The sequence below is a fragment of the Impatiens glandulifera genome, chromosome 4, assembly GCF_907164915.1.
Source record: "Impatiens glandulifera chromosome 4, dImpGla2.1, whole genome shotgun sequence".
NCBI classification, from domain to species: Eukaryota; Viridiplantae; Streptophyta; class Magnoliopsida; order Ericales; family Balsaminaceae; genus Impatiens; species Impatiens glandulifera.
In genome coordinates, this window is record NC_061865.1 from 58,042,201 (window position 1) to 58,063,269 (window position 21,069).

Consider the following 21,069-nt stretch of genomic DNA (forward strand, 5'->3'; position numbering starts at 1 on the left):
TTTGGCGTTTAGCACATAGATAATTAAACTATTAAGGTTTTATAGATGAAGACACAAATATATTTAATGTTCATAAAAACAAAAGAAGAAATAATGATAATGTTTTGGTTCCTAAAGAAATAAGCATGAATTAAAGAAAGCAAACAAAACCAAAATATCACCGTACGGTCGAGCCAAAAAGAATGATCCATTAGAATTGTCAGAGAAAATAATATTAAGAATAATTTAATAATGATGTAACTGATTTTATTTTGAGAATCTTAATTGAGAATATGGATGAAAATTGACGGTTCGGTTTGAGGAATGATAATCCCGATTCCCGACTTAGTTTATAAATATAAACAATCTCCACCCCGATCGGAGACGTGGTTTCCCCACGGTGCACCAAAACAGAATAATAATTTAAATTTAAAATATAAATAATAAAATAAAATAATTCATATATTTAGAGTTATAAATTATCAAAATATTAAATATAAATAAAACAACATTCATTAATAATAATTTTAAAATATTAAACAAACAAATAAACTTTCAATAATAATAATGTTCTAAAATATAACTTAACTCTAATTTCATCTTCAAATTATTAGCATCAATTCTATATTAATAAAAAAATATATATATTAATAAATAAAATGAAGTATTATTATATATTTAATTATAGATATTTAATAAAGAAATCTAACCTTCTTCTCATTTTCATCATCTCAACATTTTACTACTATACCGAAAATATCGTTATCAAGTCGAGAGAACATGTAACAAAGATTGTGAAAGATAAAGAAACCCTACTCGAAGAGAAAAGATGCGATACCATATTGTTTATATTAATCAGTAAAAAAATAGAGATGATGTAACTAAAATTATAATAAATCTCAGAGAAAGAAAATATAATAAGAAAGATGAAGAGGTAAAAAGTAAAAGATAATTTAAAAATAAGTGAAAGTAAGGAAGATAAATAGTTTTTTTAATGAAAAAGAGAAAAGTAATAATTGCATTAAATAAAAGTAATATACTTTTATTAAAAAAAATTATTATATTTTATCGATTCAGTTCGGGGATCGATTCGGTGCATATAAATACCATCCCCTTCACGAACTCCGGTCAACATATTTCAATTTTCCCTGATCTGCCCCGATTCCCAGTCAAAGCGGGGGGAAATCATACAAATCGATTTAGTTCGACTCGATTTAGTGAGGCGGTTTCAAATTGTCATCCCTAACCAAGTTTAATTTGAGTTCAAGAACCTTGCATCATTTTTTTTTTTTTTTTTTAATTGCTTTTGATAATTCTATTTGACACGTAATCACACCTACCAAAAGACCTATTTTAAGATGGAAAAATTCCCTTGGGAGATATTTCTTTTAGTTTTTTTTCATAAATTTTATATTGATTATATATTTTATAACAATACACTTGAAAAAATAACTAAACCAAAAAAAGAAAACCAAAATATTACAAGAGCAAAATAAAATATTACAAGAGCAAAATAAAAAAATGAACCACTAAATACAAAACATAAAACGAGAGAGTTAATAAACAATGAAAACTAGTTTTGCCTAATCAAATCCAAAAGGTTAGTAATATCCCTCACCGAATAAACCAACTAGCCTTTGTCAATTGAAACAAGAATGTTAAAAATGAGCTATTCAATAATTTAATGTCTTTCTTTATCGTAAAAATATCTCTTAATATCGTCTTCTATTTAAATGATTTTTTTAATCTATCCAAATCCAGGTTTCTAAAAGTTATCACCCCCACATCCTAACCAGCTAAGAAACCATTGAATAAATCAGCGAGGATTAATATTCCTTATAATAATGCATGGATGAACATCTATATAATAGGCCAAAAACAATGAGAAATGACTTGTACCTATAAAATTACACAAATTTAGAAACCTAATATTAGATTACTAGTATAATTTGAAAATGAATAATTATATATCACATAACTATATATTATGGCTATTTTTAATTTCTATATAAAAGTATTTGCCTTCAATTTATATGTATGCACAAAATGGATGAAAGATAATAACATATTTTTTTCTTAAAAATGATGTAATTTATGAAATATAGTCATATATAAGAACATAAATCTTAAAAATTAAATAGGAAAGAAAATTTGGAAACTGAAAATAATTTTAATCTCTTAAAACATAGTGTAAACTAAAAAATATGTTTTTAAATATATTAAATAAAAATATATATATATAGTAGTTAAAAATGTGCTCAAAACATATAATTTTAAAGGGTGAATATATTTGAAAAAATATTTTGAAACTTAACATTTTATTTATTTTTGTTTTAAGAAATAAATTGCAGATGATATTTGCAATTAAAAATAAAAAAAATAAAAAATCAGAATGAAAAAATGTTTAGTATATTGTTTTTAAAAGAAAAATATATTATTATAGGAAAATTAATATGTTTTTTTATAAAGCAGTATGTAGTATTTAATACACAAAAGTCTTAAAAAAAATTATGTATTCAAATTTTGAATGTATATAAAAATAATAATTTAAAAACAATAATATTGTGATTGAGCATGAAGTAAAGACATTTGATAAAATAATTTTTCCTCCTAATGCAAAAAAGAAAATGAATTTTATTCTTTCCATTTCTAAATGAGAAGCGAGAGGATTTTATTAGATGCTAATGACTATATATATATATAAAGTTATATTTAATAACAAAATAAAAAAATGTCTTTAGGATTATAAAACCAATTCTAATTCAAGAGAGAAACTTTTTTGCATGGTGTGAGACATTGTCGCGTGGGCTGTCCTTGGCTAATTTTTTGTTTTTAATAAAATGTCTTTTAAATCAAATATTTATTAGAGAAGCTTAATTATATATTTATAAGTTAGTATATTTGTTAAGGTTATGAAAGATGAAAAGAAATAAAGGATTAGAAGACTTAGAAGAGCAGTTTGAAATTAAATTGAGATTTTAATTTGGGTTGGGTTTGAAGTTTTAGTTGCTCTAAAAATTGGTTTCCCCGTTGTTAAACTTTTTTATTTTTTTTTTATTTTTTTTTTATTTTTTTTTTGGGAAAACAGCTTAGTGCCATTTCATTAAAAAAACCCAAAAGAGGGAAAAAAAATACAAAAGTTTAAGATCAGATCTAGACAATTTCTAGATTTGACAATGAAACAATAATTGAATTACAGACAATAACAATAATCAATTAGCGCCTACAGCGTTTTTACTTTTATTCTACTTGTGACCTTCTCAAACGAAATATCCCATATATGGCAGAGCTTTCTATTCTCTTCATTCCTTTCGATTCCTCTCCAGGATTGAATGAGTGCATTTCCATCTGAAGTTATATCTCTCCAAATATCTTCAGCGGTTCTACTTCTTCCACTGTGAGTTCTTGAATTTCTTTCTTTCCAGATATTGTAGATTACTGCTCCAAAGTAGCATTTCAACATACTTACATAGAAGGATCTTCCTTTTGCTTTATTCTTCATCCACTCTTGGATTTCTTCCCATATTCTTGGAAAGTTGATGATGTTCATGTTTGCAGTATACATCCTCCAGATTTGTATTACAAAAGAGCATTCCCCAAATAAATGGTTTATGCTTTCCTCAACTCCCGAACATAGGACACAGTTGATATCAGGAATGTTTATATATTTTCGAATTCTGTCTTTTGTTGTCAACCTTTTCCTGTATACCAGCCAGAGAATAAATTGGTGACGAGGAATAATCTTTGGAGACCATACCACATTATGCCAATCTACCTCCTGTCCTCTTGTTCTAACAATTTCCCATGCCTTTCCTGTAATAAACTTCTCATTGCTTTCTGTTTTCCAGCTTATTTCATCATTATTTTCATTGAGTTGCTTCTGCCTCATTAGGTTTAGGATTCTATCACCTTCTGGAATACGCCTCAAAAGTGAATCACATCTACCTTCATATACGTCTCTAAATGAGTACTTGATGTATTCTCTTCTAACTCTGTTTCCTTGCATTTCTTCTTTGAATATAATGGGAATATTATCCAGCCAAGGATCATGCCAGAACAGTACCCCTCTTCCATTTCCAATTGTGGTTTTCACCATTTGAAAGGCATCTTTTCTTGTTTTTAGGATTTTCTTCAATGACCATGCCATTCTTTCGTTGATGCTTCAAACAGTTAGAGCAAGTTTGAAAAAAATTAAGGTCTAACTTAAAAAATAAAATGATTATAAATAAAACAAATAAAACAAGTGGATAAATGTGAGTTTTGATATTTTTATAATTAGATAAACAAATGATAAATTAAAATGAAAAAATTATAATGTTACGCACATTTTTATCGTAAATATTTTTTGGTTTGTTGAAACTCATCTTAGGGTGTAAACGAGTTAAGTTGCTTATGAGAACCTCGGTAAAAGTTGACTCTGTCTTGATTTAACCGAATTCAAGTAAAATTCGAGTGGCTCAAATTTATAATTAGTTCGAAATTTATATTTCTAATTAGAATAACTAACAAAAATGTATATTTATATATAATATAATATAAACTCTAAACATTTTCTTATACTCTACTTTAGCATCTTCCCTCCAAATTATCCTTTTATATTTTTCTTTTGGAAAAAAAGCTCACTTAGACGTATGTACTTGTATAACTAGCTCATTTAGACGTATGTACTAATAAAAGTTCATTTAAACGTACGTACTATCAAAAATTGGCTCATTTAGCCTCTTTTAGTAAACATGGATAACTTTTATTTTTATTTTTATATATTTATTAATTAAATATTAATATATTTTCTCTCTCTTTCCTTTTCATTTATTATTTCATTTATTACTAATAAATTAATCCTCTATTTTTTATTTTTTTTCTAATTTTTTATTATTTCTATATGAGTATTTATGATTGATTATTTTAATTTTATTTTAGGAAAAAAGCTCACTTAGACGTACGTACTTGTACAACTAGCTCACTTAAACGTATGTACTAATAAAAGGTTATTTAAACGTACGTACTATCAAAAATTGGCACATTTAGCCTCTTTTAGTAACTATGGTTAACTTTTATTTTTAAATTTATATATTTATTAATTAAATATTAATATATTTTCTCTCTCTCCCCTTTTCATTTATTATTTCATTTATTATTAATAAATGAACCCTTTATTTTTATATTTTTTATTATTTTTATATAAGTATTTATGATTGATTGTTTTAATTTTATTTTATATATGAGCATTCATAATTAATTATTTTAACTTTATATTTCTTCTTTTTTTATATATATTTTTTATCTTCACATTAATTATTAATTATTTTAAAATTGTTTGATCCCAATAATTGAATATAACACAAAAATAAATTAATTAAAAATTAAGAATTGAATAATAATAAAAACTCATCAAATACTAAAAGAGTAATAATCAAATATTAGACAAAACAATTATTTTACTACTAATATAAGTTCGTGAATAAAAATTAAATAACAAATTATTAATTTCATTTTTATTTATATTAAACTAAATAAGAAAAAACCCCTTTTCATTTTTATTATATTAAATTAAATAAGATAAAACCCTTCAAAAAAAATATTACAGTAAAACATAAAATTCATAAATAAGTTGTTAAATTTTTTTAAAAAAAATGAGAAATAAAAACTAATAAAAAAAAGATGAAATGTAAAGGAGAAATTAATATTAAAATAATAAAAAAATTAAGAATAAAATAAATTACCTAGTTTAATTAATGAAAAAGAAGGAGAGAAAAAATTTATTAATATTTAATTAATAAATATATAAATTTAAAAATAAAAGTTAACCATGGTTATTAAAAGAGGCTAAATGAACCAATTTTTGATAGTACATAGGTTTAAATGAACTTTTATTAGTACATACGTTTAAATGAGCTAGTTGTACAAGTACATACGTCTAAGTGAACTTTTTTCCTTTATTTTATATATAAACATTCATCATTAATTATTTGAACTCTATATTTCTTTTTTTTATATATATTTTTTTATATTCACATTAATTATTAATTATTTTAAAATTGTTTAATCCCAATAATTGAATATAACAATGAAAATTCTTTCAACAATAAAAATCCTTCAACACAAAAACAAATTAATTAATAATTAAGAATTGGATAATAATAAAAACTCATTCATCAAACACCAAAAGAGTAATAATCAAATATTAGACAAAACAATTCTTTTACGACTAATATAAGTCGTGAATAAAAATTAAATAAAAAATTATTAATTTCATTTTTATTTATATTAAACTAAATAAGAAAAAAACCTTTTTCATTTTTATTATATTAAATTAAATAAGAAAAAATCCTTTAAAAAAAATATTACAAGAAAACATAAAATTCATAAAAAAGTTGTTAAATTGTTTTAAAAAAATGAGAATTTAAAAAATATAAAAAATAAAAACTAATAAAAAAAGAAGATGAAATATAAAAAAGAAATTAATATTAAAATAATAAAAAAAATTAAAAATAAAATAAATTACCTAATTTAATTAATGAAAAAAAGGAAAGAAAAAATATATTAATATTTAATTAATAAATATATAAATTTAAAAATAAAAGTTAACCATGGTTATTAAAAGAGGCTAAATGAGCCAATTTTTGATAGTATATATATGTTTAAATGACCTTTTATTAGTACATACGTCTAAGTGAGCTGACCTTTTATTAGTACACACGTCTAAGTGAGCTAGTTTTACAAGTACATACGTTTAAATGAGCTTTTTTTTCCTTTTTTTTTTTATAATTAAATAAATTGATCCACTTACATTTACATTTGAATGTTAAAATATAAAATATAAAATAATATACTGTAAAATCAATTACTCTAACCATTGATGGAAATAATTAAAGACTATTATTTAGTGTGCTTAAAAACGAAAACTTAATTTTGATACCATAAGAAACTGTATTGAATCTTATATACGATGGTATATAATATATTAAATTACAAATATATTATTTTATATTATACATTAAAAGAACAAATCAATCTCGAATAAAATATATAATTTTAATTAATAAAATTTAATTTTTGAGTTTTTTAAGTTCGAGTCGCTCGATTCGAGTATATATAATGCAAATCGAGTTGAATAGTATTGTACTCGATTCGACTCGACTCACCCTGACTTCATGAATCCTTTAGTAGATCAGTCTATGCGAAAGACTTATTTATTATGACATCAATTGGCATACTCATTCACAAACCAAATTTGAGGCCCAAAATTGGATTATATATTTAGCTCAAACAATTCATTTTCTTACCAATCATTAATTTCAAATAATTTAATCCTATCAAGTATTTAAAAACCTAATCCTTCTCATTAACCATTGGCCATAATTGTTACACTTTGACATTTCTTAATTTTGTGGTAGAGACTTTAAAGAACTAAAAAAAAATGAAAAAAAATGAAGAAAATAAATATCTTTTCTTCTTCTTCCTCTCTCCTCATACATAAACCCAAAACCAAACCCCATCTTCTCTATCTCTCCAATCCATAGGTTTGGAGAATTGCGGCCATGGATAGAGCAATTCTTCATCGTTCTCTTTCATGCGCGCCACTCGCCTGCACCAAACTCCTCTCTTGTTCTTCACACAGACTCGTCCGTCGTCTTCCCTCACTTTCGTATCTCCCAAGGCAACAACACCGTTTACTCCAAAACTTACATAATCGCTCTTTTCTCGGAACTCGTCTGAAGCCGTCGATCTCATCACTCTCCGTTCCTTCTCTTAATCTGAAACGACATTTCTCTCTTCCTGCTAGAGCTGTAGCTTCACCTCTAAAAGATCCTTCACCAGGTAAGTCTTTTCAATTAGATTATCCTTTCGACGGAATTAAGTTAGCTTAAATATATTGTTGCAGAAGCTCTTGGAGCTGATGATGAAGTTGCTGAAAAGCTCGGGTTTGAGAAAGTATCTGACCAGTTCCTTGATGAGTGTAAATCCAGAGCTATTCTTTATAAGCATAAGAAGACTGGTGCGGAGATTATGTCCGTTTCGAATAACGACGAGAATAAAGTCTTTGGCATTGTTTTCCGTACTCCTCCGTAAGTTCATTGAATTGAGTTACCATGATGTATTCAAGTTTATGTATGTTTAATGTAAACAAATATCATGCAGAAAAGATTCAACTGGTATCCCTCATATATTAGAACATAGTGTTCTTTGTGGTTCAAGAAAGTATCCTCTGAAAGAACCATTTGTGGAATTGCTGAAAGGGAGTTTGCATACTTTTCTCAATGCATTTACTTACCCAGATAGGACTTGTTATCCTGTTGCTTCTACAAATACTAAGGTAAACTATTTCTAGATGATAATATAGTAAGCAGAGGTGTTTTTCACAGTATAGCTTAATGGGTTATGTTTATTTTCATTCCCTGTTACTAGGATTTCTATAACTTGGTGGATGTGTACCTGGATGCTGTCTTTTTCCCAAAATGTGTTGAAGACTCGCAGACGTTTCAACAAGAGGGTTGGCATTATGAACTAAATGACCCTACAGAAGACATAACATATAAAGGTTGTTGTCTGCCTGCTTTATCTTCTTTTATGACGTTATTTACAACTCACGTTTACATGTAATTTGTGTTTCTATGGTTGATATCAGGTGTTGTTTTTAACGAAATGAAGGGTGTTTACTCTCAGCCTGATAACATTCTCGGGCGGACCACTCAACAGGTAAACATTTTCTAGATCTTTTATGAATCCTCTTATTTTTCTGAAAGTAGTGATAATTTTGAAGTATACATTTGATGAGATTTCTGCTCAAGTAGTAGTTGTGTGATTAGATGCAGATCTAGGGACTCTTTCTTTAGTGAACTCTCTTGCTATATTGGCAATGATGCTCTATCACTGCCTTGCATAGGATGATTGTTTATTTGGTATTGTTTCTCAATAATACATTACTTTGTATGATTGGGACATTGTTATGTATATATATAAGTGTGTGTACATCATCTTGCTGCCCTTTGATGTTTTATGATTAAAAATCTTTTTGTTGCTTGGTTCATCACAAGTTATCTGTCTGCTTGATTGCATTTACTGCAGTATCCCTTGATATTCTTGCTTTACTTCCATCCACATGTTGTAATATTCTCAACATGATTGACATTTAAGGAGCATTTTTGGACATGGCTAATGAATGCTGATCCATGAATCTTGCAGGCATTATTTCCTGATAATACCTATGGTGTTGACAGCGGGGGTGATCCACAAGTTATTCCAAAGCTAACTTTTGAGGAATTCAAGGTTTGATAGATCTCCATTCTTACACCTTGTAAAACTTTTTAGTACTAAAGTTTTGTCCTTCATTTTTTCATTTAGAGTCTGAATCTACAGCGTGCAACAGTGATCCCTTTCTTATGATGTTTAGTTCACAACTTCCTTTTGTTTGCATTCAGCTACAGAGAACTGATTGTTTCTTGTGGACAATCTCTTGTTTGTGTTTTGCAAATTGCAATTGGAGAGCTTTTTATAAATTAAAAAATCACAACATTGGTCGATAAGATGCATTGTTGTCAGTCAACCACATACTTACATTTATTAGTAGCATATTCATATAAATTGTAGCGAATGTATCCAGTTTTGGGTATCTTTCATGCTTCTGTTGGAACTGTAAATGAAACACCATATTTCTATGTAAGCTTCTTTACAAACCAAATTACATGTTTTCTCTTCTAAATGTTGGCCATATTTGATATTATTGAGCAAGGTATCCTGAGTTACTACCTTGCTGAAGTTTTGCCATTAAGTTGGATCAAGTCCCAATAGTGAGAACTTATAGACTGGTCTTTACAGTGCCACAACCAAAGCTTTGCATATGCTTCCTTTTAGTTTAGTTAGTGAAGAGGGGTAGTATTGTGTCCATGTGTATCCTGTAACTTGCTGTAAAACATATTCTACATTTGGTGTTAATCATCACTCAAGTCCCAAGTGAAATCTTAATCAATCGTCTCTCTTTACATTTCTATGCAAATTGCAGGATTTTCATAGCAAGTTTTACCATCCAAGCAATGCAAGGATATGGTTTTATGGAGATGATGACTCCAATGAACGACTTCGAATTTTGAGTGGTATTTGTTATTTACTAATCTCTATCTTGTATGCATATTTATGTATAGAGGAGGATGTTCATGTTTCTCATTTTCCTCTATTAAAGTCAAATACTATTTTTAAGATGCCATTTAACATTTGTCTAGAAAACAGTCTAGTAAATGGATATCCATGTTTGGTAATTTTCCTTTTCTAAGGATGTACTGACATCAAAGACTAGCTCTAAGATGTTCATGATTTTTCTACTACTATGAGGTCCTTGGGGAAATACAATATTGTGTTTTCAATTGTTCTCTGTCTTTAGAAAATATATGAACCAATCCAAAGATTTTACTAAAAAGACGAATAACTTGTCAAAGAATTACAACCAACTGATTTATGAGATTGTTTTTATCGCTTAATAATGCAGAAGATAGCAACATTTTCTTAATTGTTGAGCCTCTTTTCCACATTTCCTCTACAGAGTACCTGGATATGTTTGAGGCAAGTTCAGCTCCTCATGAATCGAGAATCAAACCACAGAAGCTGTTTGCTAAACCAACACGGGTTATTGAGAAGTATCCTGCCGCCGAAGGCGATGACCTAGAAAAGAAAAATATGGTATGTCTCAACTGGCTGCTTGATGATAAACCCTTGGACTTGGAAACTGAACTAGCTTTGGGATTTCTGGACCATCTAATGTTGGGAACTCCCGCTTCTCCTTTGAGGAAAATCCTCTTAGAAAGTCGTTTGGGTGAGGCCATTGTTGGTGGTGGAATTGAAGATGAGCTTCTTCAGCCCAATTTTAGTATTGGATTGAAGGGTGTTTCTAAAGAAGATATCCAAAAGGTAGAAGAATTAATCATTAGTACACTTAAAACTTTAGCTGAAGAAGGGTTTGATTCGGATGCTGTGGAAGCATCAATGAATACTATTGAGTTTTCCCTTAGAGAGAACAATACTGGATCATTTCCACGTGGTTTGGCCTTGATGCTTCGATCCATTGTGAGTGGTCATTCTTTCCTGTTTTCCTGTTATATATTACCCCTTCCTCTTTTCCACTATAGAATGTAATAAAGTGAATTAGGTAATTCTGACTAGTTTCTGTTTTATAGGGAAAATGGGTGTATGATATGGATCCCTTTGAGCCTCTCAAATATCAGAAACCCCTGATGGCCCTGAAAGCCAGAATAGCTGAAGAAGGATCAAAATCTGTTTTTGCCCCACTAATTGAGAAATACATTTTAAATAACACACATCTTGTTACTGTTGAGATGCAGGTTTGCAATTTGAAAGAACTTACATTTTTTTAAATATTATTCATATTAAGTAATGATTTAATTCTTCAATCAGCCTGACCCTGAGAAAGATTCCCGTGATGAAGCCCTGGAAAAAGAGGCACTAAATAAGATTAAAGCAAGCATGACTGAAGAAGATCTAGCGGAGCTAACACGTGCTACACAAGAATTACGATTAAAACAGGAAACTCCCGATTCTCCAGAAGCTCTGAAAGTTGTGCCTTGCCTATCATTAAATGACATTCCTAAGGAGCCGATATCTATTCCAATAGAGGTAATAAAAAAAACATGTACCTTACCAAAAGTGTTACACGTTTGCGAAAGTTGAAAATTGAGCTAACTGACAAATTTATGTACTTTGATTCCAGATTGGAGACATCAATGGGGTGAAGGTGCTGAAGCATGATCTATTTACCAATGATGTCCTATATGCAGAAGTTGTATTTGATATGAGTCTTGTTAAACAAGAGCTTCTCCCACTTGTGCCACTATTCTGGTAAGATGCCATGAAGTTCATCATCAATTTGCCTAATTCAAGAGATTTAGAGTTGCATAACTTCTAGAATCCTTGACAAAAAATACCTAGGCCTTGCTTGACGATGGTTATTTGAGATTAATTTAAAATAACTCATTATCGAATCAACACTCACCTCATCAACCAAAATAATAAAATAACCTCTATTTTAAAAAATAATAATTATATTTTCATTATATATTTTTATACTCCTAATGTTCTTTCAAGTTTCACCCAAATAACTTGATTTTTAGTAATTTACATCAAACAAGGTTACATAGAAATAATCACTTGGTTATTCAAATTACCCTAAATCAAACAAGGCCCTAGTAGTGTTGGTATATGCTTTTGTTGCAACGATCTCTTCTGCCCCTGCTCCTCTTTTTTCCCTCTGCACTAAAAAGTGAAAGGGGCTACGATGAAAAATAATTGCATGTAAAAAGAGCTCTTGGAAACAGTTCTTAGCTAATCCAGCAGTATAATATATATGCATGCATGCATCAGTTTCTCGGATCTACTTGTGTGTTCTGTGCTCGGAATCTTTTAACTTGTCCATTATCTGGCAGTCAATCACTCATGGAGATGGGTACCAAAGACATGGACTTTGTGCAGCTTAACCAGCTAATTGGAAGGAAAACCGGAGGAATATCAGTTTATCCTTTAACATCATCTGTACGGGGCAAAGAAAATCCATGTAGCCACATAGTTGTTCGGGGCAAAGCTATGTCTAATCGCACTGAAGATTTGTTTAACCTGGTACTTTTCCGAACTGTTTTTTTTAATGTTCCTGCTTTGTTTTGGTAATTTAGATTCTTTCTATGCTCAAGGAGGAATAACCCAAAATGACTATTGAGAGGATTTCTTGTGAGTATGAATGACTAAGATGAACTAGTTTGTTTCTCCTCCTTCTGCATGTTAGTTTATGTTCTTGATTCCTTAATGATCTCATATTTCTCGTAATTATGTTTTACTACCACAAGCAATTTGGATATGTTGCCATGCATGATGAATTATATCACATCAAAATTTCAAATCGTGTGCTCCTACAGATACTGAGAACTTGTATAATTAGTTATTTAAATTAACTCCTACCACTTAGGAGTAGTTTCAAGAGTACATTATAAGAGCAGGTAGAATGTCATGGGTCTCATAGCGGTGTTAGCCTCCTCCAGAAAAAAAAAACTGGTCTAGAAAAAAAATTTAGAGCTGGTAGATTGTCTCTTAATACATTTGATGTATATCTACAAATGCGAAGGAGATTCTTAAGAAAGTAAGTATATAAAGTTAAGGGATCAAGTACCGGGTGCTTATATACATTCTGGTCTGCAGGTCAACTGCATCCTTCAAGATGTTCAATTTACTGATCAAAAGCGGTTTAAGCAATTTGTTTCACAAAGCAAAGCCAGAATGGAGGTATCTTCTGAATTACTCCACATATAAATACCATGATTGGATATTACTATTTGTTAGGTTCCTTAGTGTTCTTTGTTAATCTTAGAACCGATTGAGAGGGAGTGGTCACAGTGTTGCTGCGGCAAGGATGGATGCAAAGCTGAATGTTGCAGGCTGGATTTCTGAACAAATGGGGGGTGTAAGGTTGGGCTTTTAATTTAGTTTTAATTTCTTGCACTCATAGAAATCAGTTTTCTCTCAACTCTCCCCTCATGATCTTGATTCTTGAATAAATATATTCATTATGTTTTTCTATCTCAAATGTATTTTCATTTCAAAGAAGAAACTGTTGTTCTTTTTCAGTAGTCTTAAACAATAATGTCTGTATATAAAAATATTAGGTCTAAACTCTAAAGAGATTAGTCTGGATTAAACATGGTTAATTCTTGAATGTATATATGCAGTTATCTGGAGTTTTTGCGAAGTCTAGAAGAGAAAATTGATCAAGATTGGGATGGAATCTCGTCATCTTTGGAGGAGATTCGCCGGTCCTTATTGTCAAGGAATAGGTGTTTAGTAAACTTGACTACTGATGGGAATAATCTTTCAAAATCAGAAAAATATATCAGCAAATTTCTTGATTTGCTTCCAACATCTGCTACTCCACTTGAATCAGTCTCTTGGAATGGCCGTTTGTCTGCAAATCATGAAGCCATTATCGTACCCACTCAGGTAAAAACATCATACCATCATCATCAAGCCCCATCTATAAACACTTTTTTGTTTTTGGATCTCTAGGAGAGTAATCTCACAGAAAAAAAAGATTATTTTTTTTAACTTCTGTTTATTTATCTTTTGCAGGTAAATTATGTGGGTAAAGCAGCTAATTTATACGATGTTGGTTATGAACTGAAAGGTAGTGCATACGTTATTTCAAAGTACATAAGCAACACATGGTTATGGGACCGTGTGCGTGTTAGTGGAGGAGCTTACGGAGGCTTCTGTGATTTTGATACACACTCAGGTTTGAATTTTGACTAGCAATGTCTACTTGTAGATGGTTTTCAGCTGTCTTTCTGACTATATTTTCTCTTCCTCTCATTTAGGAGTCTTCTCTTTCCTCTCTTATCGCGACCCGAATTTGTTGAAGACACTTGATGTGTATGATGCAACAAGTGATTTCCTACGAGAACTTGAAATGGACAATGATACTCTTACGAAAGCAATCATTGGTACTATAGGAGATGTGGATTCATATCAGCTTCCTGATGCCAAAGGTTATAGTAGGTAAGTGACCTATCTTTTCTCCTTCTCCTTTTCCTATATGTTGTTTAATTTCCCATTACTAATAGTACAGCACAATAGTAAAATCCATTTTTTTTAATGAAAATGTCAATAAAACAACCATGGCCTTGTTTGGAAATCTCAAATAACTTAATATCTCATCATGAATCTCAGTCAAATATTTTAAATCATCCACTAAAATACAATAATATCCTCTATTTAAAAAATATACAGTTATATTATATATTATAGCTCTATTGTTTTTTTACCCAAATTTCACACAAACAATATTATTTCGTAATATCCCAAGGTCGATCAAGACCCATGATAAACGTGGAAGTCAGTTTGGGTTTGACCATAGGTAGAAATCAAGCCAAATAAGTACAAGTTATTATTGCTCCATACAAAAACAGACTGATGTTACAAGAGAATACAGTCTGCACTTAGCTTTGTCAAACCTATTAGTCAATCAATCTTTCATTGGAAAATATCCAAAGTTAAAACTGAAAATGATTATTTTTTTGGTTTAGTATAAGATTGTATTTTGAATCATGATCCAAATTATATTCAGTTTTTTTTACTTTGTTTGGTACAAAAATTATTTTCTGCATACTTTTTTGCTTCATTTGTTATGCATATTATTTTCTGGATCAATAATAGGTAGGTTTTTTGGAATCATCATGTGATGATTGTGAGTAATAATATAAAGTTGGTCCATAATTTACTGTTAGTGTTACTATTGTAATCTTTCTTAATCCTCGAAATTCCATGTTCGATTGACATGACTTTGTTATGGGCAGTATGTTAAGGCACTTACTTGGAGTGACAGAAGACGAAAGGAAACTGAGACGGGAGGAGATATTAACGACGAGGTATATAAACAGACTTGTATCTTTATTATTACTGAGTGGTGTTTTGTGGTAGAAAATTTGATTAAAAACCTTTTTGTTTTCTTTATTTTCTCGTAACAACAGCCTGAAAGATTTCAAAGAATTCGCTGGTGTAATTGAGGCAGTTAAAGATAAAGGTGTTGTTGTGGCTGTGGCGTCTCCAGACGATGTGGAAGCAGCTCACAAGGAGCGACCAAATTTCTTTCAAACCAGAAAAGGTCTTTAAGTAGAAGAATAATCTATCATGTTGTAAACAAGAAATTTAAGGTCATTATTATTATTTAAAATAATTGTTTCTCTCTTTTTGGTGTTGAGAGAAAATAGATAATTTCATATGCTACATATTTTTTTCATTTTATCTTAGTATAATCATTTTTTCTAAAAACATATTCGGAGTAAGGATTGTACTGAGAACTTTACTTAGCAGGGAAGAAAAAAGAAAAAGAGAGAGCCCAGTATTCTGTATTTCGGTTTTAAAAGTAAAAAGTAACTAATAGCCAAACTCGACAACGAAATGGGGTCTCACGAGTCTTGAGTGGATTACATCTTGACAGGTGCATCCTATGAAATATGGCACGTTCCTGGGAACGCCTTCCTCGATTATGTGAATGAATGATAATAGAATGCATTTTTACGGAGCACGAGATAAGTTTGCAAACAATATTGTTAATTGAAGCACAAAATCTTCTGAGTTTCAAACAGTATTGTTAATTGAAGCACAAAATCTTCTGAGTTTCGTTGATATAGTTGAATGATATAGTTGAACCGGAAGTAGATTAGTTGTAGTTGTAAGCCCACTTCCTTCAACAAACTTATGTTAACGATTACAACCCTAATATTTTGGGGAAATTTGAGCAAATGGCTCTAAAAAGGGGCCTAAATGCATATGGTGTGTCACTAATTTAAATAGCGCTGATGACCCTATTGTTTTTAATAACAATTGTATCCTTGCGTAACGCAACTCCAGTTGCGTGACGCAATCGATTTTTTTTTTTTTTTTCAAATTTTTTTTTGTCTCGCGGGTGCGTGACGCAACTGGAGTTGCGTGACGCGATTGCGTAACGCAACTGGGGTGCGTGACGCGATTGCGTAACGCAACTGGGGGTGCGTGACGCGATTGCGTAACGCAACTGGGCATTTTCGTCAAAAAATTTCATAATTAAAATTTTTTGAAAAATAAAAAATTGCGTCACGCAACCTGAGGATGCGTGACGCAATAGGGGCATTTTCGTCAAAAAAAAAAAAAAGGAGGTCACCAGCGCTATTAAATTTAGTGGCCCACACCATATCCATATGCATTTAGCCCCTTTTTAGGGCCATTTGCTCAAATTCCACAATATTTTGTGGATTGATCTTTATTTCTCATTTATTTTTTAATTTATTTTCTGTCAGTAAAATGTCTGTTTGATCAGTTACATGATAAAATAATAGAGCATGAAAATAATAATAAGGAAATGATGTGTTATCCTTTCCGGATTGAACTAAATAATAAAAAATTGTAATATATAATAAATTAGATAATAAAAAATTAATTAAGAAATATTCTTGTAAATAAAATTTTAATAAATTAAGTAAATTTATTTTTAAATCAGTTAGTAAAACAACTCTTTATCTTTATGGTAAAAAAAATATATATTAAAATATTAATTAAATTAAAATGAGTTTAAAAAATATATTTATATATAAAATAATAAATAGGTGGTCAAGAGTTCAAAATAAAAAACATTTAGATGTATACTAGAAAGACAATAAAAAAAAACATTAAAATAATTATATATTCGGTTAAACTTTGGATTTTTTTTAAGCTATACAGCCAGTCAAATCGGATTTATAATTATTTCCGTCCATTTATTTGTCGGTTCGATTTTTTCGGGTTTTTTATACCCATACCCTACACGCATCAAACAAGCAAATATGCTTCAAATTAAAAAAACTTAAAGCTTATTGAACCTAAAAAGAGATTTTGAAATTTCTCCCTTTTTTGTAAATTTTCATAGTATAAACTTCAATTCTATATTATTTTGAACATGAGAGGTAAATTAAAGTGAAAAGTACATGCCCTTTTTCCAGCTAATTTGATTATATGGTTAATATTGTTTACATTGATAATGCCTTTTATTAAGTTCTTCAAGAACTTTGTGCTTAAATTGAAGGAGGAAGTTTCCCCTCAATGAAAGATGAGAAGATAGCTAGAGCACGACTAGGTTGATAACTCGGTACTAAATGTCCCGCACCTCTAATAGTTACAAACGTCATTTTCTCGTATTCCACCACATAACCACCAACCTATAATAAAAATGAAAATTTAAGTTAATATTATTTTTATCGAGTATAATTAGTCTTAACCAACAAAAATCTTACCTCTCCTTGGTATTTCCACGGATACCATGGAGTCTTAACCGTCGCATTTAGTTTGTCTATGCTGAAATCAGTTGTTGTCGTTGATATTATATAATCCGTGTCACCGCTACAAATATAATACATCTTTAACTTTCATATTTAGTTTCATTGTTTAAACATACTATTGCAATTCACACCTGTATATCCAAACACTAATCCCGCTGTCCATTAACTCTTGAACAATGGGCAACACCGTCGATGGCATGTCATTCCAAATATCAGCAATATAGTCGCTGAAAATGAGAAAAAGACATTAGTTACCATGAAAGAAATGAATGTCATGATATGTCGAAATATTTACTTGCAAGATTCCCATTTTCCGGAAAGGTTGCCCGAGACATTTGCATGGAGAGATTGTTGTACTTCGGGAAGGTTCAAGTATTCACTCACGTAATTCCCCGTGCATGGATCAAAATAGGCAACCTACATATTGTTCATGTTACAAGATAGTAATAATATTTAATTGATTGAGCGCGTTAAGTAAAGTACCCCGAGGCTTGAGGAAGGCGGAGAAGAGCACAAGGGAGCATAAATATCGTATATGTAGATGTTTCCAAAAGCCTTGTCTGCTTGGTGAAGATAGTCCTTGCATTTTTGTGTTGAATTCACGTCGAAAAAATTGCAACTTGCCATTATATTATAATGAATTTCATCGGAAATCAAGTTATGTCTCCATAGCGACTCGTAACTGCCTCTCGCAGCTGCCTCATCGTCCAATAATGCATTCCCAATCTATAGTTTATTAATTTTCCAACCAAAATAAGTTAAAGATGTGTGTTTCATTTTTTAATGAGGTTGGGTAATGAAATGTTCAATTTTATTGGTAACACTAGTGATGATTTTAATGTTGTTGTGTAATAAAGAAAAAATAAAAAGACTCACAGCAATCCCTTTCAAGTTGATAATAGTTTGATTTGTGATCTTGTTATTGTGTTGAATGAGTTGAGCTAGTTGGGGAACATAGTGTCCGGCGTAACTCTCTCCGGTTAAGAAGAAATCTCGGTCTTTGTACTCGGGAAACCTTTCCAACCAATTCACTAGGAAAGCATACGCATCCTTAGCCGTTCTCGTGTCTCCGCTCTTATCATAATCAGATGTTGTATTCGAGTACGAAAACCCTACTCCTGCCGGTGACTCAAGGAACAAAATATTCGCCACTACAATTTCATTGAAATATTAATTTATCATTAGTCTTTAATCGTTTGTCACATAAAAAAATAACATGACACACCATTGTTCCATGCATATTTGTTCTCCCACAATGTTTTTCCATCTCGGTTCGGTCGAAAGGGCCCAAGTTCCATAAATGCCCCGGCTCCCAAAGAGGAGCAGCCAGGTCCTACAAGAATTAACGTCGCAATCGTTTAAAACCATATAATGAACAATTTATTTAAAATAGTTAACTAATTATTACCTCCATTTAGCCAAAGTACAAGAGGTTTAAGAGATGAATTTTTAGACTCCACAAAGTAATAAAACAACGCTCTTCCGGCTTGAGGATCAACGGTTACATAACCCGAGTATTGATCAAGGGTCACCCCGTAGGGTTGTCCAGGCAATGCGACGATCTTATCAGCTTCCTTAAGCCCATTTTGAGCACTTACGTATACAGGTGAATACGTATCAATATCGCTGGTGAAAGTAGTGTGAATCTCATTGGAATTAATGTTTTTTGATTGTCGTCGAGCTCTCAAGAGCTTCTCGAGAGAGTAATTGTACAAGTTTCCTCCGTGCTCTTGAGCAAAAAGTTGGGAAACAAAGACGAGACCTACGAGAAAATGTTGAAGACCCATAATAATAATAATAATAATAATGCTTATATTATTCTAAAGTAAACAAAAGGGTCCTTTCCTTTTTATAAGAATGAAATGAAGAATTATGAAGATATGTTACAATATTGGTTGGTTTAAGTTTATATAGGACTTTGTCAATGTTATGCAAGATAATTGTTTAGGTTTACATTAACATCATTGGGAGATTTATCTATTTCTTTCTAACAAAGCATAACGAGACAAATACTAAAATGACAATTTTGACAAAGTTATTATTTTGGAAAGTTCGTCCTAAACTTTTGAAATTAGGTCAAATTCGACTCTTAAGAGTTTATAAGATAACATTACTCACAAACTTTCGATAAGACTATGAGTTGATTTAGAAACATCCTTCTTAATAAATTTTCATGTGTTTGTTTTTTGGAAATCAATCAATGTAAGGCTGAAAATATGTCTAGTTAGAATCACAATTTTTATTTTAAAACTAAGTACAATTACTAGTATATTATATGTTTTTAAAAGATTTAAATACATAAAGATATAATAAGTAATAAATATTCATTTTGACTGAGTTTAAGATATATATAGGAGGTAACCAAATATAGACCATCAACCAATTTATCAAATAATTATATAAGATATGATTTGAATGTGTTTTTCTATTGGAACATGCTCCTATATATTTTATAAATATTTTAAAACTTTTACTTAAATGTGTATTATGTTTTTGTTTTTTTTACTCTAGAGTTTATTTTTAGCAATAATTGAGAAGATGGCATATCTTCATTACCATAATTGTGTACAAATTAAATTGCTTTCAATTAAGAAAGTTTGTAGAATCTATGCAAATTTATTATGTTAAAGAAATTTTTTGTAATACCTTATGGTCACATTTACTATTTTTTATTCAATAATATTGTTTTTTCTTCATGAGTAACTTCCTGCTTTATGAATAAAATAAATAAAATTGTAAAACCATGATGATTTGGTTTCTAGAATAAATGTAATTAAATAAAATAAAAGAATATGATCTTCTCAATAAAACAAAAGTTATAGTCTTCATAGTGATCTAAAAACCTTTACTAACAAACAAACATGACCAAAACCATCACTTTATTATTGGAGAAATTTCTACAAGACTTGTCAATTGATCTCACCCTTAAACTAGTCCTCACAAAATTGGATTTCTACTTTAACTATAGACTATAGTAGTTTATTGAAATCATTCTAATATATCCTCATCACCTTTATGTCATTGTGAAATAAAGAGATATGAAGATAAAAATCTTGATCTTATCATTGATATGTAAAATCGTATACTTTATTAAGGTAACGACAAGAGTGTGGTTATGAGATTAAAGTTCTCAGATTCGATTTTCACTTAATATGTCTTGATTTTCACTTAATATGTCTTAAACAGAAATATGTTCGATTCACAATTAGAACAATTTAAATGAGAGGGGAAGTCATGACTAACTATGGGCAAG

At 30.0% G+C, this 21,069-nt stretch overlaps 2 protein-coding genes across 3 annotated transcripts; one reads left to right on the plus strand and one right to left on the minus strand.

Moving 5' to 3' along the window:
• Nucleotides 1-7,458: 7,458 nt before the first annotated feature.
• LOC124935671 (presequence protease 1, chloroplastic/mitochondrial-like) lies at nt 7,459-15,768 on the plus strand. 2 transcript variants are annotated; one of them, XM_047476087.1, is made up of 19 exons: nt 7,459-7,800; nt 7,865-8,048; nt 8,122-8,296; nt 8,389-8,521; nt 8,609-8,679; nt 9,166-9,249; nt 9,983-10,073; nt 10,517-11,037; nt 11,148-11,312; nt 11,386-11,604; nt 11,699-11,826; nt 12,411-12,600; nt 13,174-13,257; nt 13,343-13,440; nt 13,701-13,968; nt 14,098-14,260; nt 14,343-14,523; nt 15,321-15,392; nt 15,495-15,768. In XM_047476087.1, the coding sequence occupies exons 1-19, from the start codon at nt 7,521-7,523 to the stop codon at nt 15,634-15,636; spliced, it is 3,249 nt and encodes a 1,082-aa protein (XP_047332043.1). In that variant the 5' UTR covers nt 7,459-7,520; the 3' UTR covers nt 15,637-15,768. The 2 variants fall into 2 exon arrangements, 1 of the variants encoding a protein (XP_047332043.1); XR_007099074.1 differs by having other exon boundaries at nt 7,868-8,048; nt 14,343-15,392.
• A 1,648-nt stretch (nt 15,769-17,416) lies between these two features.
• Nucleotides 17,417-19,603, minus strand: LOC124935525 (serine carboxypeptidase 1-like). The gene is made up of 8 exons (XM_047475955.1): nt 19,225-19,603; nt 19,042-19,149; nt 18,693-18,967; nt 18,300-18,542; nt 18,112-18,233; nt 17,948-18,043; nt 17,772-17,877; nt 17,417-17,696 (listed from the first exon to the last, which is right to left on the minus strand). Exons 1-8 carry the CDS (start codon nt 19,601-19,603, stop codon nt 17,553-17,555), a joined length of 1,473 nt encoding a protein of 490 aa, XP_047331911.1. The 3' UTR covers nt 17,417-17,552.
• Nucleotides 19,604-21,069: the final 1,466 nt, after the last annotated feature.

Bases quoted from the DNA above. Each gene is read 5' to 3' on its own strand.
- LOC124935671 (XM_047476087.1), top strand. From the start codon at position 7,521: ATGGATAGAGCAATTCTTCATCGTTCTCTTTCATGCGCGCCACTCGCC. The intron at 8,049-8,121 runs GTAAGTTCATTG...AATATCATGCAG, and splicing joins ATTGTTTTCCGTACTCCTCC to AAAAGATTCAACTGGTATCC. The intron at 8,522-8,608 runs GTTGTTGTCTGC...GGTTGATATCAG, and splicing joins AGAAGACATAACATATAAAG to GTGTTGTTTTTAACGAAATG.
- LOC124935525 (XM_047475955.1), bottom strand. From the start codon at position 19,603: ATGGGTCTTCAACATTTTCTCGTAGGTCTCGTCTTTGTTTCCCAACTT. The intron at 19,150-19,224 runs GTAATAATTAGT...TAATTCTTGTAG, and splicing joins TGTACTTTGGCTAAATGGAG to GACCTGGCTGCTCCTCTTTG. The intron at 17,878-17,947 runs GTGTGAATTGCA...TTATATTTGTAG, and splicing joins ATTAGTGTTTGGATATACAG to CGGTGACACGGATTATATAA.